The 18,143-nt window shown below is 35.5% G+C and overlaps 1 protein-coding gene across 2 annotated transcripts in view; it reads right to left on the bottom strand.

Moving 5' to 3' along the window:
- SAMSN1 (SAM domain, SH3 domain and nuclear localization signals 1) overlaps positions 1-18,143 on the bottom strand; it is a 142,332-nt gene that overhangs the window by 33,386 nt on the left and 90,803 nt on the right. The window contains exon 1 of one of the 2 annotated variants that reach the window (XM_039245899.1): positions 17,017-17,154. The exons of the other annotated variant lie outside the window; for it this stretch is intronic. Coding sequence (XP_039101830.1) covers positions 17,017-17,073 — 57 coding nt within the window. The 5' untranslated portion in view covers positions 17,074-17,154. Of the gene's footprint in view, positions 1-17,016; positions 17,155-18,143 lie in introns of those variants that run through there. 2 annotated transcript variants of the gene reach the window in all.

Consider the following 18,143-nt stretch of genomic DNA (forward strand, 5'->3'; position numbering starts at 1 on the left):
AGAGGTTCATAAGAAACTACTTGCCTCTCAATTTTGGTGTGAATCTAAAACTACTCTAAAAATAGTCTTTAAGAAAGAGTTGATGGTCACATAACTTTCTAAGGAAACAATTTGTAAAAATATCATCAGTATTTCTTAGCTCATAGTTGTTTGGAAGTATAGGCATATTTACAGAGAAAATAAAGTTTTGCTTTCCACGTTTATTTTAGAACAACCAACTTTCTAATATTGATGCATGTTAATAGATGGGCTTTTGAAGACTACCAGCAATTACATGAAGCAGACTACTTTCTTCCACTTTACTTGATTTCACCTTAAAGGACTGAATAAATATCATTTGGGGTGTTTGAACACGTGTGTGTGTGTGTGTGTGTGTGTCCTTATGTAATGCAAAGAATAACATAAAAGAACTTAAGAGGATTCATTTTTTGTTAGTCAAAATTTTCTCTAGTTTTGTATAACAAATCTGATTAGTACAGAACGTCATTACGTGATATACAGCCTACAGGGTTCTTGGAAACGATCTAGTCCTTCTCAGTGAGGAAACTTATGGGAACAAGAACTTGCAAAAAAAATAAGTTCCTTTTTTTTTCAATTCTCCACCCTGACGTACTCTCAACTATACCATTCCATTCTTAAGTTTTAATATTGTCTTCTGTTTTCAAAGAAATTTGTTATCTGAACAGGATGGAAATTTGGAAAGTTAGTTTGATAGAGCAAATGGAACAAAATAGAATTTTCAGAACAATGGCGAGCCTAAATTTATCAACATGAAGAACAACTGGGGGGGGGGGTCTCTTTTTGGAAACGTGAATCAACTTTTTCACCAAAAAATAAGAACTTGACCCTCATTTTAATTTCTTAACCAACCATCAACTTTTGGGGTCTCTAAGTAAAATCTTATCTCCAGCCATTTGGGCAAGGTACTGGTGGAAAAGTTTCACAGTCAATTTCAAAGAAAAAATTTGCATATCTGACTCAGACATCCGCAGTATTTTGAAATATACTGGCAAATCAAAAATTACACACTGCCAATGAGTTCTCACATCTTCTAAATACTGCACATAAAGCAATAGTTAGTAATGTGCTCTTGAAGATCAGAATTGTTTCAGCATGCACTTGTATGAATATTCTACAGTAATACTATGCGAAATCTTAATAAGCCTGTCAGCCTTTATCCAAAGGCATTCGAGGATTTAATTGTCCTAACTTGATTCAGGTGCTGCGGTCTTTTGAAGAGTGTGAAACAAATTTAACTCACTTAAAATAACCTGTGAGGATTGTTTCAGTGTTAAATAATTACACTATCATGTGGTGCCAGTGGAAGATGGTTGTGTAGAGTGTCAGGGGGCTGAAAACTAAAAGTCAGGCTGAGCTGTGAAACATAATCTTCAACCCTAACATTTTAACCTTGAGAAAAGGCCACCCAATGTTCAAACATATATCAATGCTCTAAATATTATTAATGTAGATCTGTACTCTTAGAACAAAAGTTAGTTTACTCGATCTTTCTTGTTCAGCGTCTTTTTTCTCAACTGCAAAATATCTAAAGGAAGTGCAGATTCTGACTCCACCATAGTGTTTTAAAGTTGTGTCAAAATTTCCATGTGAAGCTTTACTTTCAGAAGTTGATGTGCACTAGAGATGTTTTCTGCAAATTGAAACTGCCTCAAAGAAAATTACCCAAAGGAAAGAAACTAGAATTTAAAAAAAATCAATGCAGAAGGATCCATAACCTGTAAAGTGGTTATTCATATCAGCCTATTTAATGTAACAAAACAAGTTTTGTGAGTAAAAAAGACTCGGATACTTAAAATTCTCAATTGTACCTCTGCATGATTTATTACTGTACGTTATGATTTACATTACATCCATAGATTGTAAATCATGCTGCAGTTTTAAGAACTGAATGGAAATTAATATATTCTATTTTTGTTGAAAAGAGTTTTTAAAATAAATAATATTGACTTGTCTTAATTTTTTTAGGTAAAAAGCAGAATGTGGCAAAAGTTCAGTCACTTGATATCACCAATTCTTACAAAATCCTATAGAATAAAAAGGAGATGAAAAACTTAAAAATGTGACCATGATCAGACTATTCCTGAACTGTTTAGCTTCTTGTTTTCCCTATTGTAAAACATCTGCTTGGCTCGCTCACTCCTAGACTATTGTTACAGTACATTGTCTGTGCCTTCATTCCTTCTCCAGCAACTAAACCAATTAACAAGTACACTAAATGGTCCTTCTTGATCCTCCTGGAATTGTTTCATTATACCATTGCTCCCTTGAAATCTTCAAGAACTTCTTCAGAGAACTCATAGCTGCTCGAGCCCACAGTGGCTTTTCTACCTGCCTTCGTGCTGGAAGGCAGGTGCACCAACCAAGGGCACTTTCTGCTTGTATCCAGTTGCCCCTGAGGATCTGCTCTGATCTTGCCTTCTGAGCCATCTACCTGCAGTCCTGGAAACCTGTATTTGCTCACCTTGGGAAGTTTGGGCACATAATGTGAAATGCAATTACTCCCCCCGCCTCCCCAGTCTTTCAGCCTCCACATCTGGTCAATTCTTTCTTGAAATCTCTGTTGTAGGCATTTATGTTCATTACTGCTAGTCAAATATGTGCTGATAGCCTCATTCCTGAGCCAGTCCACTAACATTCAGCTTCTTAGTCCCCAAGCTCTTGCTTTTCCAATCCTCTAACACCATGCCATTGAACTAATTTTCCAAAAATACCAGTTCTTATCATTTTGTTCCTCTCAAACTGAGCTTGGTATTGATTTTTCCAGTTTACAGATGAGAAAAACTGAGGCTCAGAGAGTTTAAGTAGCTCTTCTTTAGGCAATAAAATAAAGCTCAAATTCAGCATGCTGCGCATCCATGGTTTTCCATGGTATCAGGTAATGGTAGTCAGTCTTACTCGGCAGAGCTTCTAACAGTTCTTGCTGGTCACTCTGGACACATTCACTTCTGCTTCTAAGCTGTTGCTTATGCTATTTTTTCCCCAACGCATGTTTTTCTTTTGTTCCCCCTACTCAGATCTGGTCCATTCTTCAATGGCAGGACCCAATACAAACTTCCCTATGAGATCACATGCCAGTGGCTCCCCAGTTTAGCACACAGTGCTTGTTTCTGCTCTACTATGACTCTTACGTGCTATATAATGCCTATGCAGAAAAGCCCTACTGCTGTGAGGCAGGGGAAAACGCCCGCAGATGACACCCTACATTCCTCATCAGGGTCAACACCTCAAAACTATGAATTTCATGATTAACACAGAAGCAAATTATAACTTGATCATGTTATACTCAAAGAAGATGATTTGTTAATGTCTAATTAAAGACTGTAAGGTTTTGCATTATACGATTCAACATAAATATATTAAGTATTTTCTATGGCTAAACTTTATACTTGGGGTCAGGCTGTCTGCAGGAATAAGACAAGGATCTATCCTGGAGGAATTTACACTCTATTGGTGCCATCAACCAAACAACTTCAGTCTCTAAGAGCTAAATAGAACCATATTCAAATGAAAAGGTATACAAATATAGAAGCAGTTCCTAAAAGCAGATTATATTTATTCACAAAATAAATGAACTTAATAATGTATAATAGATATCAACCTGGAAACTTATATTCATCCACTTACAAATACTTATTTGCACCACTTAGTCCATGAAAGGCATGTTGTATACATACGTCTATACCTATGTTATTTATAGTCAGTCTAAAGAAAGGCGCATTAATATGATGAGAAATTTTTAAATTAGCTGAAATCAATACTATTTGAATTTGCCTCAAAAATTATTTACCCTGAGAGATTATGTAGCTGCTGACTGAGGGACTCTAAAAATCTCTAAATCCAAAGACGGTGATTGCTAAAATGATGACAGAGTAAGAAAAAGGTGATGGCCACACACTGTATATTGAATGGAGCCCTGGATAACAAAACTGTTCTGATATAATTATTTCCTGAACTGTTCAAGGGTTGTTTCTAATAAACATAGTAATTTCAGTCACTGTAAGTATTGTATATTCAGTACAGGAATATTTCACTAGTATTTTTTCATTGTCTGGAAGAACTTTTTCCCAAAACCAACATTGGCAATAAGTTTTCAGTTCTTGCACCGGCACAGATAGTTTGTTAAAAGCTTCACAGAAAGGTGTGTTGGGAAGGGTTCTGAAGCCACTTTCAAGCTTAGAGTTAAGGAGATGACAATTAAAAGTTTCCTCAATGGTTACAGAAGATACTGTGTGTTTTAGGGAAGACAATGGCGAGAGGACTAGGAATTATAAGTGACAACAACTTTGATGTATTTACCATCCTTACTTTCAGTAACTTTCCTGAGTAGTTCTTATTACTAATCTTGTTTTCTTAGTACCTTGAGAGAGAGAAGGTGGTACCAAAGATAGATGGTTCAAATTTCCAGTTATAGAAATATGTATTATCTTTCCATAAATTTAGAAATTTGCTTTCTATTGTATGCATATTAGATTTTTTCTACTTATTACCAAATATTAAATATTTTAACTGTTGACACATAATTATCAGCCATTTTCATCCTACCACTAAACTCCAAAAACAAATAAATAACTATGCAAATACACTGTATAACCTTTATATGTGCATATATATTATATATATATGTAAATAACTGTATAGATAATCTTCCTGTGTAGGATCTGGTTAGCAAAAGAAGGTAATAGTGAAAATGAATATGATGGTAAAAGAAGGCAACAGTTATTTAGGAGAAGAATAATTTTGAAGTACTAATCATGAGAAGCCTTCCTAAATCGACCATATATTAAGTACCAAAATTCTGTTTTTTTAAAAAAATACTTGGTTCTACTATTCTACCTTTTTTAACATTTATTTATTTATTTTGAGAGAGAGAGAGAGAGAGTGGAGGGTGCAGAGAGAGAGGAAGAGAGAGAGAGAGAGAATCCCAATCCTAAGCAGGCTCCATACTGTCAGCATACAGCCCCACATGGGGCTAGAACTCATGACCTGTGAGATCATGACATGAGCTGAAACCAAGAGTGGGATGCTTAACCGACTATGCCTCCCAGGCACCCCTTCTATTTTACCTTTTAATGAAATTATATCAAATGCACTTTGTATAGTTTCATTAATCTAAAAGACAAACTATTAAAAATAGAAAAGAGAAATTATGTCTTCATTTTTATCAAAGATTTAAAAAAGAGTAAGAGTTGGGGTGCCTGGGTGGCTCAGTCAGTTAAGTGTCCGACTTTGGCTTAGGGTTTGATCTCATGGTTTGTGGGTTTGAGCCCCACATTGGGTTCTGTGCTGGCAGCTCAGAACCTGAAACCTGTTTCAGATTCTGTGTCTCCCTCTCTCTCTGCCCCTCCTCTCCTCATGCTCTGTCTCTCTCTGTCTCAAAAATAAATAAACTATAAAAAATTTTTAAACAAAAGACTAAGAGTGACTTACTTAAACTGAGCATTCTCTTTCTGGATCTTAGACTTATGCTTTTCTTTTTCTTTTCAATAATCAGAAAGAAGAGAAGTCTTGGAAATGCTTCATTAGCTGACACTTGGTGAAAGAATATACTTTTAAGTCTGTTAACATACTTTTTAACAGACTTAATAGTTAAACTTTGACTAAACTTTAGGTTCCTGAACAACTTCCTACCATATTTACCAATCAAATATTTATACCACTAAATTCAGTTACTCCAGTTTAAAAAATAAAACCATTACAAAGAAGCAAATAGTCATTGTTTGGAAATCATGGTTAAATAAAGGAATGAAAATTAAGTCAGGAAAACAGAATCCATTTAACTTCTCCATCAAATTTTCTGGAACAAAACCTCAGTTACTCCCATTAGTCTTCAATGTCCTCTGCATTCACGTGGCCTCTGGGTACATAATAACCTTTCTAAAGGTCTCCTCAAGGGATATTTTAGTCATGCAGTGATCTCCTTGAACACAAGTAATGACAAACAATAAGCTAATTCTCAAAAAGTTTTTTTTTTAAGTCATTTTTACTACTTTTAAATGAGTGTGTTTGATGCATGATTTTGGTCCCCCTGATTAATGGTCACCGCCGGCCCAGCTTCTGGAGTTGTAATGTTTCCGTGAGCTTCTCTCCAGCAGAGCTCGACCATTAATCCAGTGGCATATGTCAGCTCAGCAGAGCAAGGTCACTCTTCTGCTTCAAGGGGAACCTTTTTAGAAATAATAAAACTGACAGAAAGTTCTTTTTTGCATGCTTTATGCCACCTGAGGTTGAGTGCTGCAGTTAATATCATAAAGCTTATAAACATTCCTATCTCAGGCAGGACCCGCTGCCACTACGGTTAGGAATTTAAACGTTTTTTCCTTAGTAAGAACAGACATGTTTATGTGGGGCAAATATACAGTATGCAATCCCAAACAGGGAAAGAATGGGCAGAAAAAATAGTAGGAAGTTCGTGCTAGGATATTTGGAAGAGATGGTAGAGTTTTATAACTTCTTTATTATAAATTACATTCTCCTTTCAGCAAATTTGGGTTTGGCTATATAAATATTTCAGTGTACTGGGGGCTTAATAGTGATGTTAAATGTAATAGTAGTGGTAGAAATGAACTCAGTTTATGATACTTAAACTTACAATATCATGTCTGACAGCTGTACAGCATTTACCCTGGAAAGAACTTTCGTTTTAAAATTACAAATTTGCTGTAATTATTTATTTTGTAAGTAATGGCTGCTTTAAAACTGTTAAATAATTAAAGTGAGATATTCACAATCTTAAAGTAACTTGAAATGCAGATGGCCTGAGAAAAGAGGATGCCTGTATAATAACTACAATATAAAGAATACATACCCATAAGGATTATAAAATTTATGTATTTAATCACTCATTTTATTACTTTTGCTTAATTAAAAAAATCAAAGTTACGCAGCTCTAACCATATGAAATATTCAGAGAAAAACTTAAACCAAATATGTAGGTTAATGCCATGTCACTATGTATATTATAAAATAGAGTTTACTCCAAGGTAAACCTGCCTTAAATCTTATCTCAGGAATTCAAATGATCAAAATTATGGAAAGTATAGAAAGGAAACTTCATTATTTATATTGAGTTGTCTTCATTGTATGTATGTAGAGAAAAGGTGGTAACTCAGGCTCATCCTTTCTAGGAAGCCAGTTCCTTGGCCAGGTCTCCACGTCTAATGTCAGGCCCTCACTTTATCGGGTGCAGAAAATTTATTTTTCAAGCTTTCTGAAATAAACCATCTCTGAGGGACTGACTCATAAGCTAAACTAATAAGGTAGCAAAAATAGCAATACCAAGTATTGATGAGGTATGAGAAATTCAGCTGTCAAGAAGAATGAATATTCTTGTTGACTTAGCAAAGAATGTTCTCCCCTGGAGGAAACACTATATGAGACACAAGATCACTGCTTGCAGTTTGTTTCATTAGTGTAGTAAAGCCACAGTAACTCGGCAGTATCAAGGGCTAGAGGCACAAAACTACATGGCCTGAACTGCATATCTTACCTAAGTGAGCAAGCCTGCTGAGCCAAATGGAACATTTACTTTGGATGATGGACGTTGTTCTGCACACACTGTGGCACATTTCTACTGTCCCACTCCTTTCTCTGCTTCTGGCAAAGCACGTCCCTTTGCCAATGCTTTTCTTTTCTCTTCAGACATATTAAATTACAATGTTTGATTGTTGTTTTGTTTCACTACATTCTGATTCTAACAACGGTTACTATGCTTTATGTGGATGTTACCCAGATCTTTCTCAATGACCCATTTTTAAACTATGTCCTTCTTTAGATGACTAATATTATCCATTAGTCATTCCACACTCATTGTACACACATTGAAACATCCAACTATGTTCTATGTTATAAGTGTTCTTGGTCATAGCCAAAGTGTAATAGGAAGCACATGGAGTCTGAAAGTCAGACAGACTGAGTTTAGCTCTCCTTCTTCCCCAACAAAAACTCCAGAGATGCAAATATTCATAATATACATCCCCTGTTCTTGATGGTGACTCTGGTTGGGAGAGCATAGTGGAGTTAACCCTTAATAATAGTTAAGAGAGGGGCGCCTGGGTGGCTTAGTCAGTTAAGCGTCGGACTTTCGCTTAGGTCATGATCTCGCGGTTCGTGGGTTCGAGCCCCGCGTCGGGCTCTGTGCTGACTGCCGGCTCAGAGCCTGGAGCCTGTTTCAGTCTGTGACTCCCTCTCTCTCTGACGCTCCCCTGTTCATGCTGTCTCTCTCTCTCTCTCTCTCCTAGAAATAAATAAAAAACATGTAAAAAAAATAGTTAAGAGAAACAACAGAAGTGTGGAACAAGCACTATGAAAACAGAATAGAGGGTGAGATTATTAATGAAACATGTACTGTGTGCTAGAAAATTTACATATGGTAATTAATTAAATCCTCACATCAATCAGATGTGACATGCTTTGATATACACTCTTTCATATAAACACACGGAGACTCAAAAGGGGTTTAATAAAATGTTCAATGTCCCCTGGTTAGGAAATATAAAAATAGGACCTCAAAACCAAGTCTATACGACTTCATTTAATGTTTGTTTATTTTTGAGAGAAAGAGAGAGACAGAGTATGAGTGGGGTAAGGTCAGAGAGAGAGAGAGTGGTACACAGAACCCAAAGAAGGCTCCAGGCTCTGAGCTGTCAGCACAGAGCCTGATATGGGGCTCAAACTCACAGACTGCAAGATCATGACCTGAGCTGAAGTTGGACTCTTAACCAACTGAGCCACCCAGGTGCCCCTTATGTGACTTTAGTTCTTGTTCCCTACTGCTCTGCCAGAATACCCTCTAACACATTGCTGTGGGCTAATTAGTGGAGGCTTTGTTGAGGGCTTAACTGTCTGATTAGGCAGATGAATTTAATATGTAGCCAGAAAGCCACTGGCCAAAGAGGTAGAACAGATGTTTTACTTTTATTAGTTTTCAAATTATCCTTAATAAAGGCCTAGTGGGATGTTGCAGAGGTAATTTTGGATGGAAGGAAAGAACAAAGAAAAAGACTGGAGAGTATGGGCAAAATGGAGTCACTATAGTGAGGTCAGTGGGGCTGGCTGAATGAGGGTACTGGTCAACTGAAAGTGAAGGGGAATCTAAGGCAATAGGAAGGAAGGAAGCAGCTGAAAATAAAATTTTCACTTTTAATTAGTAGAACTTTATGGACCATGTTGTGAGTGGAGTTTTGATATTCCCCAGATTCATATATTTCAGACCTAATCCCTAGTACCTCAGAATGTGACTGTATTTGGAGATAGGACCTTTAAAAAGGAAATAAAGTAAAAATAGGGCTGTTTTGGTAGGCCCCGATCCAATCCTACTGGCATCCTTATAAGCAGATAAGATTTGGATCCATAGAGACACCAGGGATGTACATGGACAGAGGGATGAACAAGTGAAGAGGAACAGGGCATGACCATCTGCAAGCCAGTGAGTGGTGTGGGGAGGGGATCCTTCCCTCATGACTCTCAGAGGAAGCCGAACCTGCAGACACCCTGATCTTGGACTTCCAACCTCCAGATTTGTGAGATGATACATTTCTATTTTGAAGCCACTCGGCCTGTGGTATTTTGTTATGGCCACCCTAGCAAATTACTACAGGCGAGATGAAAACTTCTAAGCTCATCATGTGAAGGGAGAAAGGAGACATAGCCAGCTGTGTTGACAAATGGCCCTCTATGTATAAAAGAATCACTTCCTTTACCACTAGACAGCTTTAAAACCTCTTCTATTCTTATTAATCAATTCTTAATGTAGGACATTTTCGTGTTCTAAGAAGCTAATTAAAAATGTCTTGTTTCTAAAAGTTCACCTACATCCTTAACACTAGAAAGGAAGAGAAATGGATCAGTTTGGTAATGCTAAATTTGGAAACTTAGATATGTAGAGTATAGACTTAATTCCATTAGGAAAAAGGAAACCAAACCACAATCTTTAGGGATAATGAAGTCATTTGTCTCCAAGAAAGGCAGGGAATGATTAAAGAGATGTGTCTCATTCAACTGATTTGTAACAAATCCAGGACTTTGGGAGTCAAAGTCTTGTTGTTCTTCCTATATGATATAATATCCAAATTTCCAAAGAAAGGGAGCCTACACTTTTGTCATTCTCTCAGCCATTTGTCTCCTGAACTTTCTGTATACTGTCTGGACACTCTTTTTTTCCAAGGATAGCCAACATAGTTGGCCCCTAAGTTTTTGCTACTTGCTTGCAACACAACTTGATTATAGGTTCATATCCTAAAAAAATGGGAAAAGGCTAGAATGAATTAGTGCTTTGGAAAAAGTTTTCAAGGCAAAATTGTTTAACTCTTTCGATGAAACATGATGAAAGGAGCAAATTAGTTCATCTCTTCTGATGAAGTGCCCTAGAAATGAAAATTAAATTCAACAGAAGATTGTATTTTGAATAAAGAGGCAGAAAATTTGGGGAAGTGGCACATCAACTTTGGGATGAATTTCTGGTGGTGATGACAGAGAAATATGGGCATTTCTCCTAGGATTGTGGGTACCAGATAGAAGCCAGAACAGTGGACAGCAGTGGCAACCTTTCTGTTTGCCATCTTTTGATCACATGTAGTGTGGGTAAGTTTCCTGTGCATATTCAAATGGATGCAATATCTACAAATATAGCCCAAATTCAGCATCTTCTCAACCAGCCACGCTGCTGCTCCCTTCATGTGAGCCATCACCAACTCTAGCCTATTTTCTGTAAAGCCTCCTAACAGGGCTCCTCTCCTTACTATGTCCAAATCTTTCAATGTATTTGAAACACAAAAGACAGAATGACCCCCCCCCCCAAATGTTATCCAGAATCTTATCTCGAAATCTTTCAATACTAGCCCAAATCCTTATAATTACCTGGAAGCCCTCTGTGATCCTGCTCTTTTGAACACTCTTCCCCTTATGTGCTCTGTTGCACTGTTTCTCAAAACACTCGGGACACTGCTGCCTCAAGGCTTTTGGACTCTCTCTCTCTTCTGTCTGGAATACAACTTCCTAGGTCAAACTCATGGTCAGCTCCTTCATTTCCTTCAGGTCCTTTTTCAAATTTCCCATTCTCACCAAATCTTTCCTGGTACTTTGTATGTCACATCCTTCCTTCCCTTTTCAGCACTTACCATTACCTAGCATACTATATATTTAACATATCTATTTATTGTATGTCATTCTATGAGGGCGGAGATCTTTGCTCATTCACTACTGTATTCCCCACATATGGTCTATGTTGTCTCTAGTGTCAGAGGCCGAGCCTGCAAACACTGTCATTTCCTTGCTGTGACTGCCATCCAGAGAGGCCAGTGCAGCTCCCGGCACTCTAGTAAGCACTCAATAAATATTTGTTGTACTGAAGAATGAATGAATGAACAAATGGGTAAATGGACTAATAAATTACTTTCTAAGTCTTTTGAAAAGATTAGTAGAAAAAATGTCTCCAGATGGGGTAACTAAACATTCTTGATGATTAGGCACATTCTATACTAGGTAATCAAAATATCTGAAGATGGAATCCAATGATTAGTATTAAAGCTCTTCAGTGACTCAAATGTACAATCTTGGTTGAGAACCATTGATGTGAACATCATTTCCAAACTCTGAAGTGCTCACAGGACTCCTAGCTATCTTGTTACATTATATATTCTGATTTAATAGGTTTGGGGAAGGCCAGAGAATCAGCACTTCTTTTTTTTTTTTTTTAATTTTTAACGTTTTATTTATTTCTTGACAGAGAGACAGCATGAGCAGGGGAGAGTCAGAGAGAGAGAGGGAGACACAGAATTGGAAGCAGGCTCCAGGCTCTGAGCTAGCCAGCAGCACAGAGCCCAACGTGGGGCTCGAACCCACAAACCGTGATAGCCTGACCTGAGCTGAAGTCGGATGCTTAACCCACTGAGCCACTCAGGTGCCCCGAGAATCAGCACTTCTAACAAACTTCTAGAATGCCAAAGCTGCTAGTCTATATGAACACATTGAGTAGCAAGCCCTTAGGTTCATGTTCAACTCAGCCTTGTGGCCCTGTGATATCTTCTAATATGATTTCGACTCCATTTTAACCTGACTTACCTTGTTTTAGTTTCAGATTATAATCTACCTTAACTATTTCTTGGAAAACAAATGTGACATAAATACTAACTAAATACATAATTGAAGAGCACCTCTTTGGGAGATTTTTGGGGGTGTAGAGGATAATAATCAAAAGCAACCCCCCACTTATTTATACCCATCATTTTTAAATGGGAAAGGTGAATTTAAAATGTTACTTAAATTGTATATCACATATCTTATTTGGGATTAAATTGTTTGAAAAGCCAAAACATTCAACTGAATTCATCTAAATTAAAGTCCAAAACTGTACACCGGATGAAGAAGCAGAAAGAAGTAATGGGGGTAAATCCACAGGTTTAGAAGAAGAAAAACTGTCCCGGATAATCTTGAAAAAAAATTTTTTTTTACTAGCAATGATACCTTGAGTGAAATATTCATATCTACAAGACTGTTTTCTTTCCCACAAATTGGGAGAAGAATGTCATAAGCCCCATGTGTAAGTGCCCAGCCTAAAGTAAACACCTATACATGTAAACATTTCTTCCCTTTTCTTATACCTGGTTAGATAAGAGTTAAATGTATCTTAGGAATCTTGATAGGAAAAGCAATGAGGAAAGCTCTTTAATGCCACAACTATGTGTCATCCTTGTCTAGGAGCATAAATTTGCACAGCGGGCAGTGCAGTGAAAACAGCTCATAATCAACTCATCACCTCTCATCATTGCTAGGATCAAATGCAAATGGAAAAGAATGCCACTTCAGTCATTGCTAGTGAAAATTAGCATCTGTGACACTAATGGTGTCTCATTTAGTATGTACTTTAGATTTAAAAATATGGTAAAAAAAAAAAAGGCTATTTCCAGAACTGCCATTATTCCAGTGTTTTACTTTAAAATAACAGTGGTATTTGAATCTTCTTTATTTAAAAAAGTCCTCAGTTAAAATTTATTAACAGATCATTAATCCCAGATGAATAAAGGCCAAGTTGTTCTAATTACAGTTGCAAAGTTTCATTTATCTATTCCTTTCCTGTTTTCGAAGTTTCTACCATATTCCCTGACCTGGAACAAAGATCTATGGTTATGTAACAGTGGCCTCTCTAGAGAGTCTCGCACAGCATTTGCTATACTGGAGTCCTTAAAATAAAACTTGAAAATGAATTACAGTTGCATTTACATACACACACACATAAACTTTCTTATGTACACACTAACAGACTTGGTACCAAGAATAATGAAAGTACGCTGCACTAAAGAGTATTTATACTTGAACCAGGATACATAGACTCAAGAGACTTCATTCACTTTACAAATATTTATTAGGGCCTACTACATTAAAGGTGCTATGCTAGGTGCAGGAGGGAGATACATGGTTATATTTATCTCAGTATTAGGTCATTATTTTTGACCATTTGAATATTTAAAATGTTCTTGTTGTTTTACAATTGTAAGTATTGACAGTTGAGTGGACATCTGGAGGGATTTTTGTTGGTGGAACTCCTGTACCTAATCAGAGACAGAAATGGAGGATCTCTAAATTCCTTTCCAACTTACAGAGGCTCTTAAACATATATTCTCCCTGGTTTCCATAAAATTTAGCTGGTAATTAAGACAGAAATAGAAGAAATATCTACATCCTGATGCTCATGATGGCAGATAATAATTAAGAACGGGAGTACTGGAAATTGACATATGTATTCCATATCACACAGTTTTTTTTTTTTTTTATCTGCGTATGTGTCCCTGCTCAAGTTAATTAACCTTCTCATTGCCTTCTGATCTATGCAGCTAAATCAGAGTGATTCTCTCACAGACTTGTTAGAAATATTAAATAAATTAGTGTACAAAAAGCTGAGAACCACAGCAACCAGTATAAAATATACTCACAATAAATATGGAAAACTAAAATAAAACATGTCAGCTGGGAAAACAATTAACAGAAAGTGATGTTTTACAATTAAGCATTTATAGAGTGTAATGAAATTGTATCTTATCTACTCCAAATCCTAAATATGCTCACATTTTTAAAATTCACTATCAGTACTGGGCACTAGTGATGAGAAGGCAAAAACAGATTTCAGAAAGGAAAGTACAGTACCTTGCATGTATGTTAAGCAAGGTTATTTTTCAATGATTAAGTATAGAACATTTAACCACTGTTCATCAAATTTCTGTTTAATTTGTAATTTGCCTGTATCCACCATAGACAGTTCTGAAATACAAATCAAACTTATTGGAATTTATTAACATTCCACCATACATAGTTAGTATCTTTTGTAATAACTTTACAAGGCTTTTCCAGTTTCCTTTTCAAAGTATCTCTGGTCTTACTCTCTTAACCTCCACTATGAATCTCTTATAACAACTATGAATACTATTGATCGTACTTATGAGTTATCTGAAGGAAAGATCTCATACCAAAAATGGAGATACAGAAATAAAGGGTGAAAAAGATGGTACATTCATAATAAAATTAAAGATGGTAAGACTGAATTTTAATGTGTGTTTTCTTTTTTTTTTTTTTGGTTCATGGAGATGTCTATTGGTAAGTCTTATGAATTTAAGAAAATAATAAATTGTTACATATATAGATTTATAAAATATATAGCTACATTTTAATATCCATGAATGTTTTGAACTTTCTAACAATTGTAGCACCTATTTAAAAATACTAATAACAAAGTTCTCTATTGATTTCCTTTTCAAGTAAACAGTTTCCTAATTTTTATTTGAGGGAATCATAGGTATAATATGCATTCACCATTTGAATTGGGTAGTAGGATACCTGTACTATAACTCACAAGAGCTAACATGAACTAGGTGCTGCAATAAAAGTTCCCTTATTTTCAATGTTCTTGCTCTTTGTCTACTTTAGCATTCACAATACAAAGCAAGCGAATCTCTCTCAGGCATACTGAAAGAGTATAGTGCAGGAGATGTGACCTATTGTTTGGTATGTAGTTAATTAGTATAGACTGTTATTCCCTATATTTCAGACTGATTTCTTGGTGTTCTATACTATTTTTCTAGACACAGATCCTCTGGTCCCTCTGGTGGATGAAGGAATTTGCACTCTTCATCTATTAGCCATCTATTTGTAGAGATCATCATGACACCAATTTCTATGATCTCTTAGGGATTCTGCTGGTTTTCCATAAATACACAAAAATTACCCACTACAACAAATAAATGTGAATTAAAGAGGAGTTGTTTCTAAGATGTAATTACAATAATTGGGAAAATATTACCTCAGTCTAAAAGGAAAGGCTTTTGTTGACCTGAAATGTATGAAAAACACACTTGTACATATATACACAGATATCTCTTTAAATTTGTATAGAATGAAACCACTCATCTATAGAAAATGGGACTTCATTCACAACAAAAGTTAATATGTTTCCAATGTGACTACTTTCTGTGATATTCTGTATTCCCAGATATATTTTATCAAATATTCTTTTGTAAATGAGTTGTCACTAAGATGAAAAATACTCCACTTATAGTTCAATAGTTTCTGCAATTAAGGCAAATGATGATGATAGACTAAGTTATTATTTTGAAGATAGTTCAGTGACATAATTATGATAGTAACTCACTACATAATGCAGTCCTTGTGAGATACTTTAGCTTCGGATTTTAAATACTTAAAGGAAAAGTACTGCTTCATAATAACTTTTATGATCCCCCAAGAACCTACTATTGTCAACTCAATATTAGTTGCATTTAATTGAGTAAATTCTATATAAGATTAATCTTAAATATAAAAGTAAGTGATGCTTTTAGAATTTGTTTTACTCTTTGGGAAACATGCCTTTGAATTTTTATTATATTAGGGGAAAAGATAGAAATCATGATATACTATCCAGCTGTATTTTTAACTGAAGATGCCTGACTTATTTTTAAAGATTAGAAATCATTTATTAGTTTCCTTCAGACGAGTGGTATACTAACTTGCAAAAACTTATAAAATATTGACCACTGTCCAATGTCACATCAATTCAGAAGTACACAATTAATTCTCAACTCCTTTCTCTCAGAACAAGTGCCAAGCAAATAGAGACCTATAACAGATAATAAGGCAGTCCTTAAAAAGACATCTGAACTCAGCTATAGTTCATTCACAAATAGATTAAAAATGTTATTTATCCTAAGGAACTCAAGAAATGTAAACTTATTGGAGAAAACCTTTGACACCAGTATTTCACGGTTTCTTTCACATTATTAATGAAACTAATTTGGAGTTCTACAAGTCATCTTGTAGAATTATCTCATGCTGTACTTTTTTTTTTTAAGTGGCAATTATTGTCAAGACAAAAGATAGCATAACATTCCAAATAGAACCAATTGGACAAATCTATCAATACATGGAGTTTTTATGCTTCCTAAAATATAACCCAATCAGCTATCTAGTATAATGTTAGTTCAAGCAAGAGTGGGAAAAATAATCTTTTCAACAAGTTGTCCTATTTTAATACAAAAAATGAAAAAATCAAATGCTGAGCCAAATCATCTCTATTTACAATCTTCTCATAATTAAAAGGAATATGAAGCTGAACATGTAAGGGATAAAATACATTCAGTTAAATAGGCATTGACAAATTTATAGTCATTAAAAATGGTCAGGAATATTTCATAATATCAACCTTTCAAACAGAAACCCACAATTGATTTCCAGGGAGTTAGATCGGAGCTCAAACCTCAGTTACAAATGGAAATGATCAAATACACACTATACACTAAAATTACAAAAAACAATAATTGTCAGGTATTATCTAACCTCAAAGTTTGCAACTCATTTTTGCAAACAACTAGTTGTTTTTCACACTTGCCATGAGGCATTCAACCCTAAGATTGAATTGATTTATGACTGACAGCTAAGAACAATGTGTGTGTGTGTGTGTGTGTGTATTCTATTAAATGGTTTGGTTTTATTTAACTGTGTATAAAGTTGCCTTACCTTTGGTTTTTGATGTTTCTCCTTCTCTGAAGCATTGGATGGTTTTCTCTTCAGCATTTTGAATTCAGACTACTCCAAGTGACTGCACTTTCTGTTGTTACAGAAACAAGTGAAGGCTGTCAGCAATGTGCCGTCTATGATGTACAACAGATAAGTTTGAGCCCAGTGACCAACCACTTCCTCTTTTGGTCAGGATATGACCTCACAACTACATGGAAGGTTTGTTTTATTTTTTAACGGTAATTCTTTGGTAACTCTTTAGTGTTTTGTATTTGCTATGATCTATGAGGGAGATTCCTAAATCTCACCCTTTGACATACCTATACTTATTATAAGGCCATAAGGATTAAAAATAAAGAGTTTTTAAATTTGTATGAATATAATAATCTATAACACATTCTGCAGATATAGGGAGGAAAATATCTGAACCAATTATTTATCTGAAATATTTATTTTTATCTGAAATAAAATTAGAGATGTGGGCATTTTAATATTTTTAAAAATGAAGAGAAAACTCAGGATAGTCAGTTTTATACTTCTAAGTAAACTTTGCTATAAAATGAAATAAACTAGACTTTATGAACTACTAATCCTACTTAAGGCATGTATGCATACACTTAAAAGTAGAGCATGAATGAAATTAATATAAATATAAATAGGAACATGACCAGAATTAATTGATCTTGCATATTGTTACTTTTAAAACACATTACTATGTTGTAAAGCCCCGATTAACATGAAAATCAACTAAACAGAACCCTGAATTAACCAGGTGCTTTTCTGTTACAAACAGCAATGCCATACCCTGATAACTGCTATTCCAGTGATGTCCAATGGATCAATGGAACCTTCAAGTGAAGCATCTAGTTTCTCAATTTAATATGCCTGGAATAGAGCTAACATGGCTTAGAAAGACTTTTCTCATCAAACTAAAGGGTGTAACATTTTTATTATAATGTCAAAACCAAGATACCCAGAAAGTAAAAGCAAGAAGTTCAAGCTTCCTTGTTAATGAGGGATTTACCAAAGGGAGCTTGTGGAATGTCTAAAATTCCAGTTCTGTTAAAACAGCCTTGTTAAGGGGCACCTGGGTGGCTTAGTCGGTTAAGCATCTGACTTTCGCTTAG

This window comes from Hyaena hyaena, unplaced genomic scaffold (assembly GCF_003009895.1).
Source record: "Hyaena hyaena isolate Hyena2069 unplaced genomic scaffold, ASM300989v1 scaffold_272, whole genome shotgun sequence".
Lineage (NCBI taxonomy): Eukaryota > Metazoa > Chordata > Mammalia > Carnivora > Hyaenidae > Hyaena > Hyaena hyaena.